Genomic DNA, 17646 nt, shown 5'->3' with positions numbered 1-17646 from the left:
GTGACACATCTGTAATCCCAACTACTCAGGAGGCTGAAGCAGGAGGATGTTGAATTCCAGGCCAGCCTGGGCAATTTAGTGAGCCCTGTTTCAAAATTTTAAAAAGGGGGTAGGGGGTAGCTCAGTGGCAGAGCACCCCAGGTTTAATCCCCAGTACTGCAAAAATAAAACAAAAAATAGTGCTGATTTTTTTTTTTTTTTTTTTAAGGCATCAGACACCAGCTGATATGCTCTTAGAGAACAGAAAACTTTTTCTCAAAAGACCAGACAGTAGGGCTGGGGATGTGGCTCAAGCGGTAGCGCGCTCGCCTGGCATGCGTGCGGCCCGGGTTCGATCCTCAGCACCACATACCAACAAAGATGTTGTGTCCGCCGAGAACTAAAAAATAAATATTAAAAAAAATAAAAATAAAAGACCAGACAGTAAATATTTAAGGCTTGACAGGCCAAGAGGCAAAATGGTAAACACACCTTAGCTATTGAACTATAAAGAAAAAAGGAAAAAAGAAAATGTAGATTGCCTGGATTTGACCTAAGGACTATAGTTTTCAACTCCTGTATACTTGCAAGGAGAATTGAATGAAGTAATAATGTGTGTCAAGAACAGTATCTAAAACAAAGCAAGTGCTCAGTAAATGTTATCCACCTTCTATCACTGTTGTATTTGCATTACACTGATGATGCAAATGACTTCAACGCATTTGATGAACATGATTTTAGGGGGAAAAATCATGTAAGTTGAAGTCAAACAGAAAGGTCACACTAAATTATTTCTAATATACTATAGAAATAACTGACCAGTCATCAAAGTTTTATCCAAAGAAAAGCACTAGGCTTAGATATCTGATAGCCATTGTAGTCTGGATTCATCAACCATCATAATTTTCATGACCTTTATATACCAAATCAGAGTACTAAACTTCACTCAAAAATTAAATATATATGAGATGTTGTTGAAATCTGAAACTGAGCCATCTTTGATTATATGAAGATTAACACTTGTAAAGGATAAGAAATGAATGGTTATAGACTGCAAAATTTATAGAAAATAATTTAAAATTTTTACATAAGGACAAACATGTTTTAATACTTAAGTCTAAGATGATGCCCTTATTCTTCTCGATATTTTCTTACAATTTAATACATTATAATTTAATTATATAGAACATGTTACATAACAGATATTTTACATGATCCACAGAAAAGGGGCCTCATCTAATTATGGAATGCCTGGGGGTTTATCAGTCATTAATTATACACTTTGAATTCATTGAACATCTATTTACTATAGCTGTAGTTAACAGTTTTCTATAACATCTTGAATAAATTTGAAATGGTTAAATTTGCTGAATGTGTCTGGAAAGACCTCTTTCTGCCATGAGTTGCCTCAGTGTAGACCAGATTCACATTTAGGTAGAAGTGGCGTGTTCACTGATTTAAGTTGCTGTGTTATCTTCTCATTGAAATGGTTTATTTTAATTACTAGGATAGCTTGAGTTCAAATCTGTCTAAGCAGATTACAGAAGGTGGAGATTTAAAATGAGAAAGGCATAATATTTGAAAAAGGGGATGGAGGAGATCACTATGTCAGCATGTTGCTCACATCCTTTTAAAAAAATTGTCATAAGCACATAAAGTTTATCATTTTAATCATTTTTAAGTGTATGGGTAAATAGTATTAACTAAAAGTATATAACCATCATAATTTTCATCATCAACCATCATAATTTTCATGACCTTTGTCATAAAAGCAAGTAGGGCTTATTATTTCTGCATGTTATTGACCACTTACATTATCATTCCCATGAATTGCCTGTTTGTATTCTCTATTTGATTTTTCTATTTGATTTTCTTTTTGATTAGTAAAAATACTTTATATATTCTTTATTGAAATCTGTTATATGCATTGCAGATATATTTTATTCTGAGACTTTATTATTTTGTTTATGGTAATTTTTAATTACAAAAGTTGTTAGTATTAATACTTTCAAGTGTATCCATCTTTTCCTTGATGGTTTATTCTATCTTTTTTTAACTGCTCTATTGAGTTATGATTAACATAAAATAAACATCACATATTTACAAAGTGTTTGATGAGTTTTTATATATTAGTCACATATACATACTAGTGAAACCATCACCACAATCAATATAATGAACATTTTCCCTATTTGTGAATGGGAAAAAGTACTGTATGATCCTCTTCTTCATTCCCATTTGCAATTCTTCTTTTCCTCTCTTCCCTGCTCTCCAGGTCTCAGGCAACCACTTCTGCTTTCTCCCTTGTATAACTTTACTGAGTGTCAGTTTTCTTCTCTATGAATTGTTGAGAGAAGACTGTAAATTTCTGACTTAAATTGTGAATTTGTGTACATATCCTTTTGATTCCATCAGTTTTTTGAAACTTTCTTATTAGGTGCATCTTATTTAGAATTACTACATTGTTTGGTAAATCTCACATGCTAGACAAGTGCTCTACCACTGAGCTACACCCCCAGCCCTTTTAAAATTTTATTTTGAGACAGTGTCTCCACAATTTGCCCAAGCTGGCCCCAAACATCCAGTCCTCCTGCCTTAGCTTCCCAAGAAGTTGAGATTACAGGGATGTGCTATCACACCCCTCTCTTTTAACATCTTTTTAAAAATAGCTGTTAGAAAAACTTAAAATACACTTATATTTGTTATTAATATTATGTTTCTGTTGGACAGTGCTGCTCCAGTTAGTAAGCATTATTAGCCTTTATGATGAATCCCGTTTTACTCATGAGACATCTGATTCTAGCCTAATACTTATTTATTTTAAAAGTATCTAGGAAGTTTCATTTCCTGGAAATCTGTTAAGAGTTTCTCTTTCTTTTGGCAGGGGGTGGAGTGGGGTAGTACTGAGGATTTAGCCCAGGGATGCTCTACCATCGAGCTACATTGCCAGCCCTTTTTATTTTTTATTTCAAGACAAGTCTTACTGCATAGGGCTCACTAAGTTGCTGAGGCTGGCCTCAAACTTATGATCCTCCTGCCTTAGCCTCCTGAGCCACTGATATTATAGGCATGCACCATCATGCCTGGCTCACAGAGTTATCCTCACTATTCTAAGATTTCACAAGCATACACTGAATGTAGATAGATTTTTGTTCATCCTGTTTAGAACCCTTGGTAAAGTATTAGTTTGTGTCTCTCCAGTTTTGAGAGAGTTTCTGCTAATATTTTTTGGATATTTTTTCTGTTTGTAGGTCCTGTAGGATATGACTTTGTCATATATTTTCTGCTTTCCATCCTGCTATCTTTTTGTCAGTAGTCTGGGAAGTTACCTTATCTTCTCTTTTGACAGTGTATTGAAAAATAGGGGGAGATAGGCAGAATTTTAATTGTCTATAACTCTTTCTTGTTTGTTTTATAACAGAAGCTTATTCTTTTTGACTAATATTTTCTTGGATATTTGTGAAGTTTTGAATTAGAATTGTTTTAAAATTTCTTTCTGTTTCCTAAATTATCTGTTTCTTTTATAATCAGTGATTCATTTTGTTCAGGGCAGGCTTCTAGAAGATGAAACACATTTCTTGTAAGGAGAATGTGTAACAACATTTGTGGAAGGAGAAATGCAAAAATTTTCTGGGAGCAGTGGTAATTGGTTATAACACTGTGGACAGTATATTCCTGTCTAAACTAGCATGAGTATGGTAAGACATGAAAGAAAAGAATTAAGTAATTATACAAAAAAAATATAGTTGGGAACTGATTACTTTCAGAACTCCTACAAAGTACCCTTTTATTGAACTAATTGTATGCTCCCTTATAATGTTAATTATCATACCCATATGTCTTTCTCACAATTGGAACTCTTCAAAGAAAGAATTGTATGTTATTCATACATTCTTTTGTAGTCTATTGATCAAATATTGTATCAAGTATGGGGAATAAAACATTATGCAGAGACAAAAACATCCCTGTCAGTCAAACACAATGTATGTACTTATGTCTTTCACAGTGCTCAGAATTCAAACCTAGGTATTCTCTATTCCCCCTGACTCCCTATATTAAGATGATATATTAAGATGGTCTGTTGAGCTTTGTTGCAAAAGTTCTTTTGGTATTGAACTCTTTTCTTTAAATTGATACAAAAATAATATTATGCATTCTGTTTAAATATTGTCCTTCACCTTAATTATAGGTAATATAATTAATAGAAAGAGCACCCCCCCCAGGAGTAGTCAGGAGTCCTAATTTGACTCTGTTGTTAAATAAGTTTGCACATGCAGCTTGTACCCTGTCAGTCTCACTTTTCTGATATGTAAAATAAAAGGTTGGTATCTTTTAGGACTTAAAAACTTTGAATCTGAAAGTGGGACAGAATATTCATTCTCATGGCCTTTGAATAAATGTTGTAGCTAAATTGTCTAGTACATTTAATTGAGTACCTGGAAACAAAACTGAGATTTGTTCTTTTATATGTTTCAGTTGAGTTAAAATCAGTAGCTCATTTTTTTTTCTCTTTTTCAGACTTGGGCCTGGATCAGTATATAATAAAACGCTTTGATGGAAAGGTGAGCAAATTGTGACACTTTGATGTGTATCCTGTTGTTTACTAAGAAGACTTTCAAGTTCCTCTAGAATCACGTGTGAGAGATCCCTGAATACCTGGTTATTTTACAGAAAGCATGTTTAAGTTAGCAGGTCTGTGCCTTCAAATGCTTCTACAGAAAGAATCAAACAGAAGGTTCTATTATATTTTTCTATGTGAGGTGACTCTTCACAGGTTGTCTACTCTTATTAAGAGCTAATTCAGTGTTTGTTAACTTTTGAATATTAACTCAGTAGTCATTATAAGCATTAATAAGCAACTCCACAGAATGGTATTCATACAGTGATGAAATCACTTAATGATGCATTTCTCAGATCATAGCTTCATCATTAATTTATGTACAAGTGTATGTATGTGACAATGGAGAAACAATCTGGATTACATAATAGCTGCTGCCTGTGAGCAAGGGAGGAAGCTGATACACTGGAGATGGGGTTGCCAGCAAAGGAGACCAACCACCTGCAAGATCAGAAGTCAGGTTCTGAGAGCTCCAGTGCTTCAGCAGTTTTCCATAGCCATTCAGCTTTTCTGGTTTCCTCTCCTCACCTCTCAGTCCATCCCTACCCACCACTGGAAAAGTTTTCTTTCAGGAGGGCCCCTTCCTAATCCCTTTTTGCTCCACAAACATCCATTCATCCTGGCATTCACCCTGGGTACCAATCAAAATATACTAGACAGAATGTCTGTCTGAGATGCAGAGCTAGGACATAGGCCAGCCATCTTCTAATTGGAGTGCTATACCCCTGAGAATGCAGGAAGTCTTTTTAGGAACTAGTGAGCAAAAACAGTTTCAAAAGGAATTCATTTCCAGACACTCCACTTGGGTGGGTTAGAGTTGAAGTGCAGTTATAAGGAGGTCAGAGATCATACATGTGACTTCAGGTATGTTCCTTCTGCTGGGGTGAAACAGTCTCTGGGACTTGGGGGCAAAAGGATGGGCATCAAAAAAAAAAATGCCATTGTTAGCCAGGCACATGATGCATGCCCATAATCTTAGCTACTCTGGAAGCTGGAGGTAGGGCAGGGGCTTGCAAGTTCAATGCTAGCCTTGGCAATTTCACAAGACCTTGTCTTGAAATAAAAAATAAATACATAAAAAGGGTTGGGGTATAGCTTAGTGTTAGAGTACCCCTGGTTTTAATCCCCAATAGACACATAAATATTTAGCCCCCCAATGTTATATTTGTATTTTTATTTCTAATTTGACCTTCCTTAACCTTTATGATAGTATATAACAGTTATTCTAGCTATAAAATTGTGAAGGTCCTTATAGTGCTTTTCTAAAAATTATGAATAATATTCCAAATGTGCATGTTTGCTTATATTTACTTTCAATTTTTTATTTTATATCTGAATAAATTATATTTGACATCATTCTTAGGTATAGAAAATAAAAGATTTAATTTTATTATCTCATGAAGTAGTCAAACATGTTTTTCCCTTTCAGGATAAATTTCCCCAAGAGAAAAAGAAAACACAGCCCAGTGTCATAAAAAAAAGTAATCTGTCGCTTTTAGTAAGGTGGAAGAAAGAATTTGAGAAAAAAAGAAGAGCCGGGAGTGGCTTTACAAATCGTAAAAGGAAAGAATTGAGAAGGAAAATCATGAAATGGATGGAAAAGGCAGGATCACAAAAGAGGGTCTAGATGGGTGGACTCAATCTTAGTAAAAACTAATTTTTCGGGGATGTGCCAGTTATTTTATCTTTAATGTAAAACTCTGTACCTTGGTAGGGAAGCATAGATGTTTAGCTCTTTTTCACAAGTGCAAAGAATAAGTGGCTATTAAGATATGAGAAATTTTAACTAAGGCTACCTAACTGAAAAGTGTCTTTCCCATTGAGTTGGCACAGTGCCTAAATACCTCCGTCTGTGGTATCTTTTTTTTTAATCCTATTTTGTTCCATTGTCCCAGATATGGGACATCTATAAAAACATAAATGTAGTATAAAACTATGACATAGTTATAATTTAATAATTATAATATTCATTAAAATACACGTAAGCTCTGGATTATGATTTCCAACCTATTTTAATATACTTTTGTCAGTTTCATTGTAATATTCACAGAATTGAAAACTTAGGACTTAATGAGTTAAAGTCACATATTCTTAAAGAATGATCAAAAAGAAAGGGTACTGAACTAGATACTAGGAGACCTAGGTTGAGTCATGGCTGTCCTTAGGGACAGCCACATCTTTTCTTTGATTCTTGATCCTTCTGCTTTGTGTCCCGTAAAGTACCATATTCATGTGAGAGGTTACTGCAGACACTGATGTCAGGATCTAATTTCAGAGTCTCCAGCAGGTCACGTCCCTGTTTTCCCTGTCTTTGTGTCCTTCGGAGTTCAGCATAGGCCTGGCACATAGGAGGCTACCAATAAATGGTGGTTAACTTGCAAAAAATCAACTCTTCTATCATGTTGCTTGGACGCATGACTCGTTAAGTCAATAATATAACAAAGTCAATTTAACAAATAACTATTTTAGTCACTGAAGGAATCCAGAGTAGCATGACAATTTTTTATTCTTTTATTTTTATTTTTATACATGTATAAACCTGAATATATGTAAAGAAGTTGAATGTGTATAAGTTAAACAGCAGATTGACAGGCTGTTAGGGGAATTTTCATTCCTGGAGATTTCCCAAATATAAAACCTTTAATGATAACTCATGTTTTATATGTGTTCATATATATATATATATAAGTATATATATATATATATTTGTAGTTGAGCACAGTACCTTTATTTATTTTTATGTGGTGCTAAGAATTGAACTTATGTGCTAGGTGAGCGTCCTACCGCTGAGCCACCACCCCAGCCCCTCATGTGTTCTTTAATTTTTTCCTGTGGGCCCAGTAAACACTTAATTCACTTGATGTTAAAAATTTGCAGCTTTTGGCATGACTGATGAGCTTCATGTTTTTTCAAAAGTAGAGTTTTTCAAACTCTACTTTTTTTACCATTAACATTTTATAATTTCCACTTTTTAAAATAAAATTGCAAGAATAAAATGTAATAAAGCATTAAAAGTATTTGAGTACTACCTTGTTGTGGAAACAAAATGGTAGTGCTTCTGCATTTGGAAGGCGGACTTTACAGGTTCTAGTTGAAAATGTTTATTTGTTCACTAAAGCATAAAATTTTGAAATTGAAGTAAAACAGGCAAGATTTAGGAATATCCGTTTGAAAGTATGCTTTGTATGAAAGACAGGCATTGAAAGTTGTCCTTATAGTATCAGAATAATAGGTTCTGAATGAAAAAAGAGAAATGGGAGACTCAAATTTGGAGGTGTAGAATTCAGCCAGTGGCCCTAATCCAGCTCACTCATTGCCTAACAGTCAGTGAACAATCCAGAGTTCCCATTCAACCACCTTACGATATGTATGTTGAATCTCTTGCCAGGTTATTCATTAAATTCCTTTATTAATGCCCAGCAAACACGTTCTTTTTTTTTTAATGCCTTTATTTTATTTGCTTATTTTTATGTGGTGCTGAGAATGGAGCCCAGTGCCTCACACATGCTAGGCAAGCCACTGAGTTAGAGCCCTAGCCCCTCCACCAAACACGTTCTTGAGGCAGTGTTTCAGAGTAAATGGTAGGCTTCTTGAATGGATTTTTATTGAATGTACTTCTGATTTATGTCTTTACAAATTATTTTTTATTTCATATGAAATTTAAGAAAGTAGTTTCTATCCTATTTTGAAGTATATAATGATAAGTACAAAATTGATTTAGCATTTGATCAGTTTTAAAAGTTTTTCCAGGGCTTTTGTTATGTATGAAGTCCTTTACTGGATGGTTATGATTAAGGTCAACACTTGAATTCAGCTATTGATCATGCATGACCTTTTTTGTTCTCTCCATTAGAAAATATTAGTGTGTGTGGGGGCGGGGGGTGTGGTGCTGGAGATCAAACCCAGGGCCTTGTGCATGCAAGGCAAACACTGTACCAACTGAGCTACATTCCAAATCCCAGAAAATATTAATTCTTAAATAGCACTTTCTAGAGTATATGCATCCTACAACAAGTTCCTCCTGAAAATGCCAGGTTTATGTGGTAATTATAGTAAATTTTGTGCATTGTGGCCAGAAACGTACGTAGTTAGAAAGCTAAATGCCTTGGAGGAATTTCCTTTTAGACTTATTTTGATTTTGAAATGAGCAAATGTCTTTCCCTTCTTCTCCTTAGATGAGAATCTTCCAGAGCTCATTACTATCTTATGTTAATGAACACTAATTCTTTACTCTCAGGATACTAGCAATTTCCTTTGTAAAAAAAAGAAAGGCCTACATTGTCACTGGCAATTAAATCATCTATTGCATTTTAGAACTTTCTAACATAGGCCTTGTCTGAAGAATAACAGCTATAGGTATCATTGTTTTTAAGAATGTTTTGACACCTAATGGTACTGTTTTTTTTTTTAAATATTTACACTAGGTTTAAACATTTTTAAAACTTCAAAGCTTGAGAGAGTCTAGATTTTTTTTCTTAGGTCATATTTGAAAATCATTATAGTAATTTTTTTTTCCAGCACTGGGGATTGAACCCAGGACCTCCCACATCCTAGACAAGTACTGTACCACTGAGCTACACTTCTGGTCCTGAAAATCATTATAAACAGCTGCTTATTAATGCTGTTATTAAGATTATAATGAAAAATAAGTCTGGCTTTTGGTTTAATGTAATATATCATGAATTTTTTAAATTCCACATATTCCACATACAATTTGTTATACAATTATTTCATGTACTTTAGATTAGTTTTTTAATGAAAACTATATTTTTTCTTCGTTTACTTTTTTAATGTTTAATAATTGACCTGTAAAATAAAGCAATTATTTCTAAGTAGAGCAAAAATTTTACATTATTTTCAAATATTTATTTCGTTTAATCATTTAGTTGCTGTCTTTTATTGATATGGCTTATTTCAAGTGGTTTATATCCTTCATTTTCCCATTTTCTCCTACTACTTTTTCATTCATCAAACTAAATATAGAAACTATATTTTGTATTTTCTGTATAGCAACTTAATCCAAATCAAACATCACCATATTTTCTTTAAAAATCTCAGTAGAAAACTTTCAGATAAAGTTGTTTCTTAAACATTACCAATTCAGAGACATCATCTTATGTCTTCTAAAAACTATGAAGTTCACATTCTATTTTAAGTGTTTTTACAACAAATTGTCCATTGAAACTAATTGTCCATTATTATCATTCCATCATATATTTCTTTCTTTCTGGTTTGGTCTGGGGATTGAACCGAGGTCCTCGGGCATGCTAAGCATCTCTATCACAAATTTCATCCCCCAACTCTAAAAGTTCTTTATAAAATATTGATAAATGAACTTTGAAATATTCCTTTGGGGATAAATTTTTGGTTCCTTTAAGGAAAATATGAGCATATTTTTCCCATAATATAATACTGTTAGTGCTTTGTTTGAGCTGTGATTATTAATATCACAGATAAACTAAGACTCTGGAATAAGGTCATATATTGTATTTCTCCTTGAAATGTATGTTATTAAAGGATTTCTTCTAAGAGTGAAGTGCATCAAAGATCCAGGAAATGTAAGTGAGCAGATGTGGGAACTGAAAGTCTTATGGGGCAGATGAATCTCCATATTTAATTGAACTACTCTGGTCAGATTTAGGTGTAGTTTATATGTAAATAAGATAGGTAATTCTGCATTGTTAAGTAGCCATTTTCTCCCCTCCCCCCATCTTTTTTTCCCACCTTTGAGAGACTTGAAACCAGACAAATACAAATTCTGGTTGAATTAATATGTTTATTCAAGTTTTTCTGTTGCTAAATATGATTATGTAGGTAGAAGTTTATTGTTTTTGCTTGTGATCCATGTTTTCATTTGCCCTGTCAATTTTATCTTTAAAGCAGGGTATATCACTTATGTTCTTTTTTTTCTAACAAAAATGAAATTCTTGCTTTAAAAAATATGTATAGCAGGTTCTAAGAGATTATACAAATATTCAGTTCCTTGAAGCCAGAAGTTACTCACAAATATTTCATATTCACATGTTATTTGGGAGGTGATGATTTAGCACTTTTAAAAAAATTTTTTGTAGTTGTGTATGGACAGCAGGGCTTTATTTTATTTGTTTATATTTTTATGTGGTGCTGAGGGTCAAACCCAGTGCCTCACGCATGCTAGGCAAGTGCTCTGCCACTGAGCTACAGCCCCAGCCCATCGTGATTTAGTACTTTTTAAAAGCCCCCAATAGCTGGGTACAGTTGACACATGCCTGTACTCCCAGTAATTAGGGAGCCTGAGATAGAAGGATCATGAGTTTGAGGCCAGCCTTGTATTGTAGCTCAGTGATAGAGTGCCCCTCCATTCAATACCCAGTATCAACCAATCAGTTATTCAGTCCCCCAATAATGAATTAATTCATTGATTGTCAGTGATTTATTTTTCCAGCTTCAAGTGAACTCTCTAAATGGAAAATGCTTGAGTATATTTACCACAGAAGGGAATTAATGCCAATAATAATAATATGAAAAAAATAATAGGAGAAGCCTGGCTCCAGAGTCTACCCTCTCTTCATATATCTAAGCTGTTTTTCTTTATGACCTACTTGTAAATCCAAACATTTTCTTATGTTAAGTAGTTATTATATTTTACTGCCTTACATGATGCTGTTCACTAAAAAGCAAAACAAAAACAAGAAACCTTTGATAATTTTGCTTTGTTTTCGGTAAGAGTTGTTGAAATTGTCTTGTTTTTTTTATTTTTTTATTTTTATTTTTTTAGTTATAGATGGACACAATACCTTATTTTGTTTATTTTTTTTATGTGGTTCTGAGGATCGAACCCAGTGCCTCACTACAGAACCACAACCCCAGCCCCTGAAATTGTCTGTTTTTATTTTAATTTTCATAAAAAAAATTTCGGAGATGGAGTTTTGCTGTGTTGCCTAGACTGTTCTGAACCTTCTGTGCTCAAGTGATTGTCCTGCCTCAGCCTCCTGTGTAGCTGGGAGTATAGGTGTGTACCACCACACCCATCTCCCAGTCTTTTTCTGTTTATCTTGATAAAGTATAGATGGAAACCCATAATAAATGAAAAGCATAACATAATTTTAAAGAAAGAAGAGATATACAAATTTTAATACCTAAATTTGGGGATAAGAATGTCAAATTCTGTTATTTGTTCTATTATTTTTTCACATAGCATGAGTCTCAATGCTATTTTGAAAAGTGCTGTGTCTATTTTAATTGAAGCCATCGCTTATTTTGTTTCTTCATTTGGTAGTGCTGGGGATTCGAGCATGTTAGGCAAGCACTCTACCACTGAGCTATAGCATAATGCCATAACTCTTTTTTTTTTTTTTGAGAAGAAGAATATTTATTTTGGTTCACAATTTTGGAGATTTCAGTCTGTTGGCTCATTGCTTTCAGGTGGGTGTCTAGGCACTATATCATGATGGGGAGCTCATGGTTGAACAAGCTCCAATGCCATCACTCTTAAAGTGAGCAATGCCATCTATATTTGAAAAATTGAATCTCTGCTGATTATAATCAGACAAATAGAAAAAGTAATGTTGCTGTTGTAAACAAAACCACATATTTACTCTTTCAAGTACATTAAACATGAGGCTGTTCATTATAGTCAGTCTACATGGAAGCAAAAATTAATATGTAATGAGATTGCTATAGTGAACTCAAGTCTGACTCAACGTTTCAGGAAGTTCTTTGAGCTGGGAGTATAACTCAGTAGTAGAGCTCATGCTTAGCACTGAGGTCCCGGGTTCACTTCCCCATCAGAAAAAAGTTAATTCTTCACACCTGCTGGAATTTTATGTTTTGCTTTTAGTCACAGATTTTCCCATTTTCTTTCTCATCCAGTTCTTTAAATTACTTTCAAAACATTTTCTCAGTTTTCTCCCTTCTGACGAATTAGCAACTTTAGTTCTTTTTTCCACACAGTAACCCTAAAATCTAGCTTTGGTGTCTGGAATATTTTCCAAGGCATTTCATTTTGAGCACTCAGTATTTGAAAGCCATATGTGAATGATTATTAGATTTTATAAAGCATGCTGAATTGAGTGTGAAAAATATAACTTCATGCATTGGTGTACTTGTTGTGTAATAGAGCCGTATGAAAAGAGTGTGGACTTGAGATAATCATATATTCATTCAAATATGGGCTTTACTGCATAATTGATGGGTAATTTTGGGCAAGAGACCTGTTAACCTCTGAGTGTCAGTTACACTCTATAAAATTGGAACACTAGGTAAAGCATCTGGCTCTACAGATTGTAGCTGTTTTGCATGACTTTGAGCCCTTTACTCAATTTATGGAAGGAATTATCTGCTAACATGTGAATTATCTTCTTTCTTAGTGTATATGAAATGCTACATCTTGGGCTGGGGATGTAGCTCAAGCGGTAGCGCGCTCACCTGGCATGCGTGCGGCCCGGGTTCGATCCTCAGCACCACATACCAACAAAGATGTTGTGTCCGCCGAGAACTAAAAAATAAATATTAAAAAATTCTCTCTCTCTCTCCTCTCTCATTCTCTCTTTAAAAAAAAAAAATGCTACATCTTACCCTATGCACAGTTGTTCTCTTCATGTTTTTTTCCTTCCAATTTCAATCAGCTATAAAAATCTCTCTGTGCCATGTTGGTAGTGAGTGATTTGCCTGGGTTAAATTTGCCTGGTCCATTAACCAAAGAGAGACCTCTGGTTTGATTTCTTGTATCTGAGCTGTCCTGTGTTCACAGCAATTTATCTCACTCCCATGTTGTAAAATCCTTTGAGCCTCTGTCACATCAATACCAGCTGTTGACTTGTTAATTGCTAAAAGCATCTATTTTTTTGTCCAGAACTTTTATAACACTACTAAACTTGGTTTGAAAATGATGGTAAGTTCAGGTCAAATTTTATTTTACAACCAGTGAAATTATTTATTGAAAAAATTCTTTAAAACCTAAACTGTTCCCTCAAATGCCAGCCATGATGACTGGTCTTTTTTACCTGTGTGGCTAGTACTTCATTTAGGGCATCATAATTTTGGAGGATACCTGTTTATAAGTAGTCATTCTGAACTCATTCAAATTTGGTTTATATGGGTGGCAAAACAATCAATTTATTATGAGGTGAAAAATATACTAACATCCATGAGATGTGAGACACCTTATAGGAAACTTAGAGTTCCTTTTATAGAAACGGGAAGTTTTTCTACCACAATACATCTTGTTAGGAAGATTAGGAATTGCATTGTTATGGTAGTTTGTTTTATTATGCCTAATGAGTCATATCTAAAACATTTTTGTTTTCCTCATTTTTTTATTTCCAGGTGTTCAGTGGTATTTGTACAGGCTTTAATTGTTCCTTTATGTGTTATTATTTGTGAGATATATATATATATAGGTAGATAGATAGATTTGGGAGTATTTATTCATATAATCAAACAATGTTTTTTTTTTTTTCTTTTTCTCATCTTCTGATCAGGATTTCTGGCAGGTACTGACTCAGCAGCATGTGCTTTAATTTAATTACTGCTCCAGAATCCATAGTAATGCTTCAGAGACAAAGGTTCAGTGCATGCCCATGTCCTTCCCCTGCTCTTTTCAGAATGATTCAGTTCCTGTCACTTTAAAATAACATACTTTAATGTGATAATTCAAATGCTACACAAGTCCTTGAGAATATAGTAACCAGCATAATTTAAAGGAAAGACTTGTTACACAAGTTTGCTATACAAAAGGCCAAGAAATATTACTTTTAGTAACTATATTGTTTGAGAAATTCATTAATTGGAGTATTTACATAGTCTTATTGGTGATGTCTTATTCCTACCTGAAATGTAATAGCAATGAAAAACAATAGTAACAAGTTAAAAATTGATAGTGGTTTTTTTCCTTTAGAAATTTCTTACATAGTAAATGTAGATAAGCAGTTGCTTAGTTGCACTTTGCTCAATTAAGTGACTTAAGAGGAAACACATGGACTATTTAGAAATACTTAATTATTTTGTTCTTTTGAGCTAATCAAAGACTTTAACTTGGAAAAGCCGTCAAACATATGGAGAAAACCATAGAAAAAATATATATTTATAGCCTGGCAAAGGAGACTGTCAAAGATACTACAAACAAATTCTTTTTAAATTGATCTTCAGAGGCTTGGTCTCTTTAATTGTAGTTTGCAAATTATTAAGGTTTATTTATTAAGGAAATTACCCTTGTGTTTTTGTTGTTTGGCAGTCTTTTTAAAAAATATTTTAAATTTTTATTTTTTGGAACCAGGGATTGAACCCAACCAAGGGTGCTTAACTACTGAGCCACACCCCTGACCTGTTTTTTATTTTTTTATTTTGAGACAGGGTCTGGCTTAGTTGCTTAGGGTCTCGCCAAATTACTGAGACTGGCTTTGAACTTGTGATCCTCCTGTCTCAGCCTCCGGAGCCACTGGGATTACAGGAATGTGTCACTGTACCTGGCTGGTTAGCAGTTTTAAAACATAAATTGAATTATAAATCTCTTTTGGGCTTAAAATAATGATATAACTAATTAAGACAACTGGGTGCTTTTTCTTTTTATAGTAAGCTTTTTCAGCGCTCTATTCTTAGTACTTCTCATGCCAAGTCCCCAAACAAGTCATCCTGTTACTCGTGCAATAGATTATCTTCCTAAATACCTTTGCTTTTAACTGTATTCTGAAATAAACTACCAAATGCTTTAAAATTATGTCAAAATAATTTATTGATTTCATTATCAATGTTTCTAATCCTGTGGAGTCTATTTTAGAATACTATGTTTTAAACATTATACTGAGTGCTAAGGAGAGTTAAATCACATGAGATGCTAACACCTGTCATTTGAGGATAGCCACTTCCAACTCTCTAATTATGGTAGGATTGTTTGTAGAAGTCAGCTTTTAAAAACTCACTTTTCCTTAGTAATTGTATGGATTAAGACTGAAAGATTTAAAATGACTTTCCTCAGAGTAGATTCATACTACAGAGGAATAGAGAAGAGAGATAGTAATTATTAAGTGCTTGAAAGTCTGGAATCAACCACCATAGATGACAAAGCACTAGTCTTTTTTAAGCTTTCACTATCGAAGATAATATTCTTGAAGTTGATGAATGATTGAAAATCAGGTTTTATGGTGCTCACTTCAGTAGCACATATACTAAAATTAGAACCAGACAGAGAAGATTAACATAGTTCCTGTTCAAGGAAGACACACATTCATGAAGCATTTATATTTTTGATCATTAATCTTTTCCTACACCTGTTACAGTTTTTATAGTCATTTGATAAAAAGTAACTAAAGGGGCTGGAAATATTGCTCAGTGGTTGGGCATTTGCCTAGCATGTGTAAGGACCTGAGTTTGATCCTTAGCACCTATAGTCCCACCTACTTGGGAGGTTGAAGCAGAAGGATCACTTGAGCCCACAAGTTCTGGACCAGTCTGCAGTATAGTGAGACTTTACCTCAAAAAAGAAAGAAAGTAAAGAAAGCAATATATAGAATCCTGGGTGTGGTGGCATATGCATGTAATCTCAGGCTGAGGCAGGAGGATTTCAAGTTTGAGACCAGCCTCAGCAACTTAGCAAGAACCTGTCTAAAAGTGAAAAAGGCTGGGATGTAGCTCAGTAGTAGAGTATCTGAGGGTTCAATCTCCAGTACCATAAAACAAACACACACACACACACACACACACACACACACACACTTTGATAAAGTTAGAGATATTTTTAAAAAATCAAATTCTACTGTATTCTTAAGGGTATCTTGTGAATAATTTTTTTTAGAATACTGAGGGAATTGTTTATCTGTATGGGGTTCTGAAAATATCATTCATTCTGATGACACTAGTATGAATTGTTTAACCTCCCGAAGGCCAATGAACCTTATAGAAGAGGCCTTTCTTGCTTGCTTCTTTGCAGAGATTTGTTCTTTGCATGCCAAGTTTCTATTGCCTGTGGAAAGGCCAGAATCAAAGGCTTGATAGCATAGATTGCTGTTCTTCAGATGCAGCTTATTAATGGTTTCAGATACTTACTGTATGCTGTGAGGAGCATCCATGTCTCTTTCCAGTCTCTCAAGTTCCACCATGTATTTGATTATTCAAGTTGACAAAAGAGATAATAATGTATTAAGTACTCCAAAAGAGGAGGTCATTTCTTGGTTGTTAGACTCCTATTAAGATGTCTTTAAGTACGTTTTTATTTTAGATTATGTTATGTTTGAGTTTGAGATCAACTGAACCCATTTGGTTTATCATTGTTGATTTGCAAGCATAACATGACTAACCATTACATTTCAGACACCTTTGTGTTTAGCTTTTTCATCATAAAACAAGACTTGAAATTCACTTTGACAAAATAGAACTTTATTCCAGACCAGCTTGCTTTTTCATATTACTTTAACACAAACACTAGTATTGTTTTACAATTACACAAATAAGTTTCTCTGAAAACTGCTCTGAACAAGTGGCTGCTCTTTCGGTAACAGGTTTTCAACTTAGTGTAAATATTTGTTGTCTTTAGTTGTTGAGAATATGTGAGGAGAGTTCTTGCTTTGTAAATTTGTCTTTGGCATGATGCATTTTCAGAAGTTCTAAACTTGAATAAAAAGTTTTTACATTTACAGATTAATATATGTTGAGTATAAATGACCATTATATTCTTGAAGTGGTGTACATTTCAAAAATGATTAAAATATGCATTTAAATAAGTGAAGACCTAAAAAAAAATTATATGCCTAATAATCATTGGCTCAGGCTTTCCTCTTAAAGTTAGCAGATAAAAGTTATGCCCCAAGGTTTAAGTTTTACAAGTGAACTGTTTTGCTTCAAAATAATTAGTCCTTATTAATATTTTTAGAAGTTGAAAACAGTACAGGTACCCTGTGTTGTCCTTTGGGGTTGATATAAGGTAACATTCAGTGGTTCATGGCATGGGCTATGGAGTCAAACCATGGACTATCTTACTTCTATATAACATTGTCACTTGAGCTACTTATTTAACTTTTCTAAAAGTGACATGCAGATAATAGGATCACTTACCTCATAGAGTTACAATGAGGACT

At 34.0% G+C, this 17646-nt stretch overlaps 1 protein-coding gene and 1 non-coding gene across 4 annotated transcripts in view; both read left to right on the top strand.

Moving 5' to 3' along the window:
* Positions 1–17646, top strand: part of Micu1 (mitochondrial calcium uptake 1) — a 178748-nt gene that overhangs the window by 54628 nt on the left and 106474 nt on the right. For 2 of the 3 annotated variants that reach the window (XM_026405809.2, XM_026405811.2), the window contains exons 5-6: positions 4498–4541; positions 14059–14070. In XM_026405809.2, coding sequence (XP_026261594.1) covers positions 4498–4541; positions 14059–14070 — 56 coding nt within the window. The remainder of the gene's footprint in view (positions 1–4497; positions 4542–14058; positions 14071–17646) is intronic. The other variant, XM_026405812.2, reaches the window with a different exon arrangement.
* On the top strand, positions 15718–15822 carry LOC113194668 (U6 spliceosomal RNA). The gene has a single exon (XR_003302324.1). It is a non-coding gene; the product is annotated as a U6 spliceosomal RNA (small nuclear RNA).

The sequence above is a fragment of the Urocitellus parryii genome, chromosome 5 (genome assembly GCF_045843805.1).
Source record: "Urocitellus parryii isolate mUroPar1 chromosome 5, mUroPar1.hap1, whole genome shotgun sequence".
Classification (NCBI taxonomy): domain Eukaryota; kingdom Metazoa; phylum Chordata; class Mammalia; order Rodentia; family Sciuridae; genus Urocitellus; species Urocitellus parryii.
Note: the sequence above shows the minus strand (reverse complement) of the source record. Positions and strands in the feature narration are given on the sequence as shown.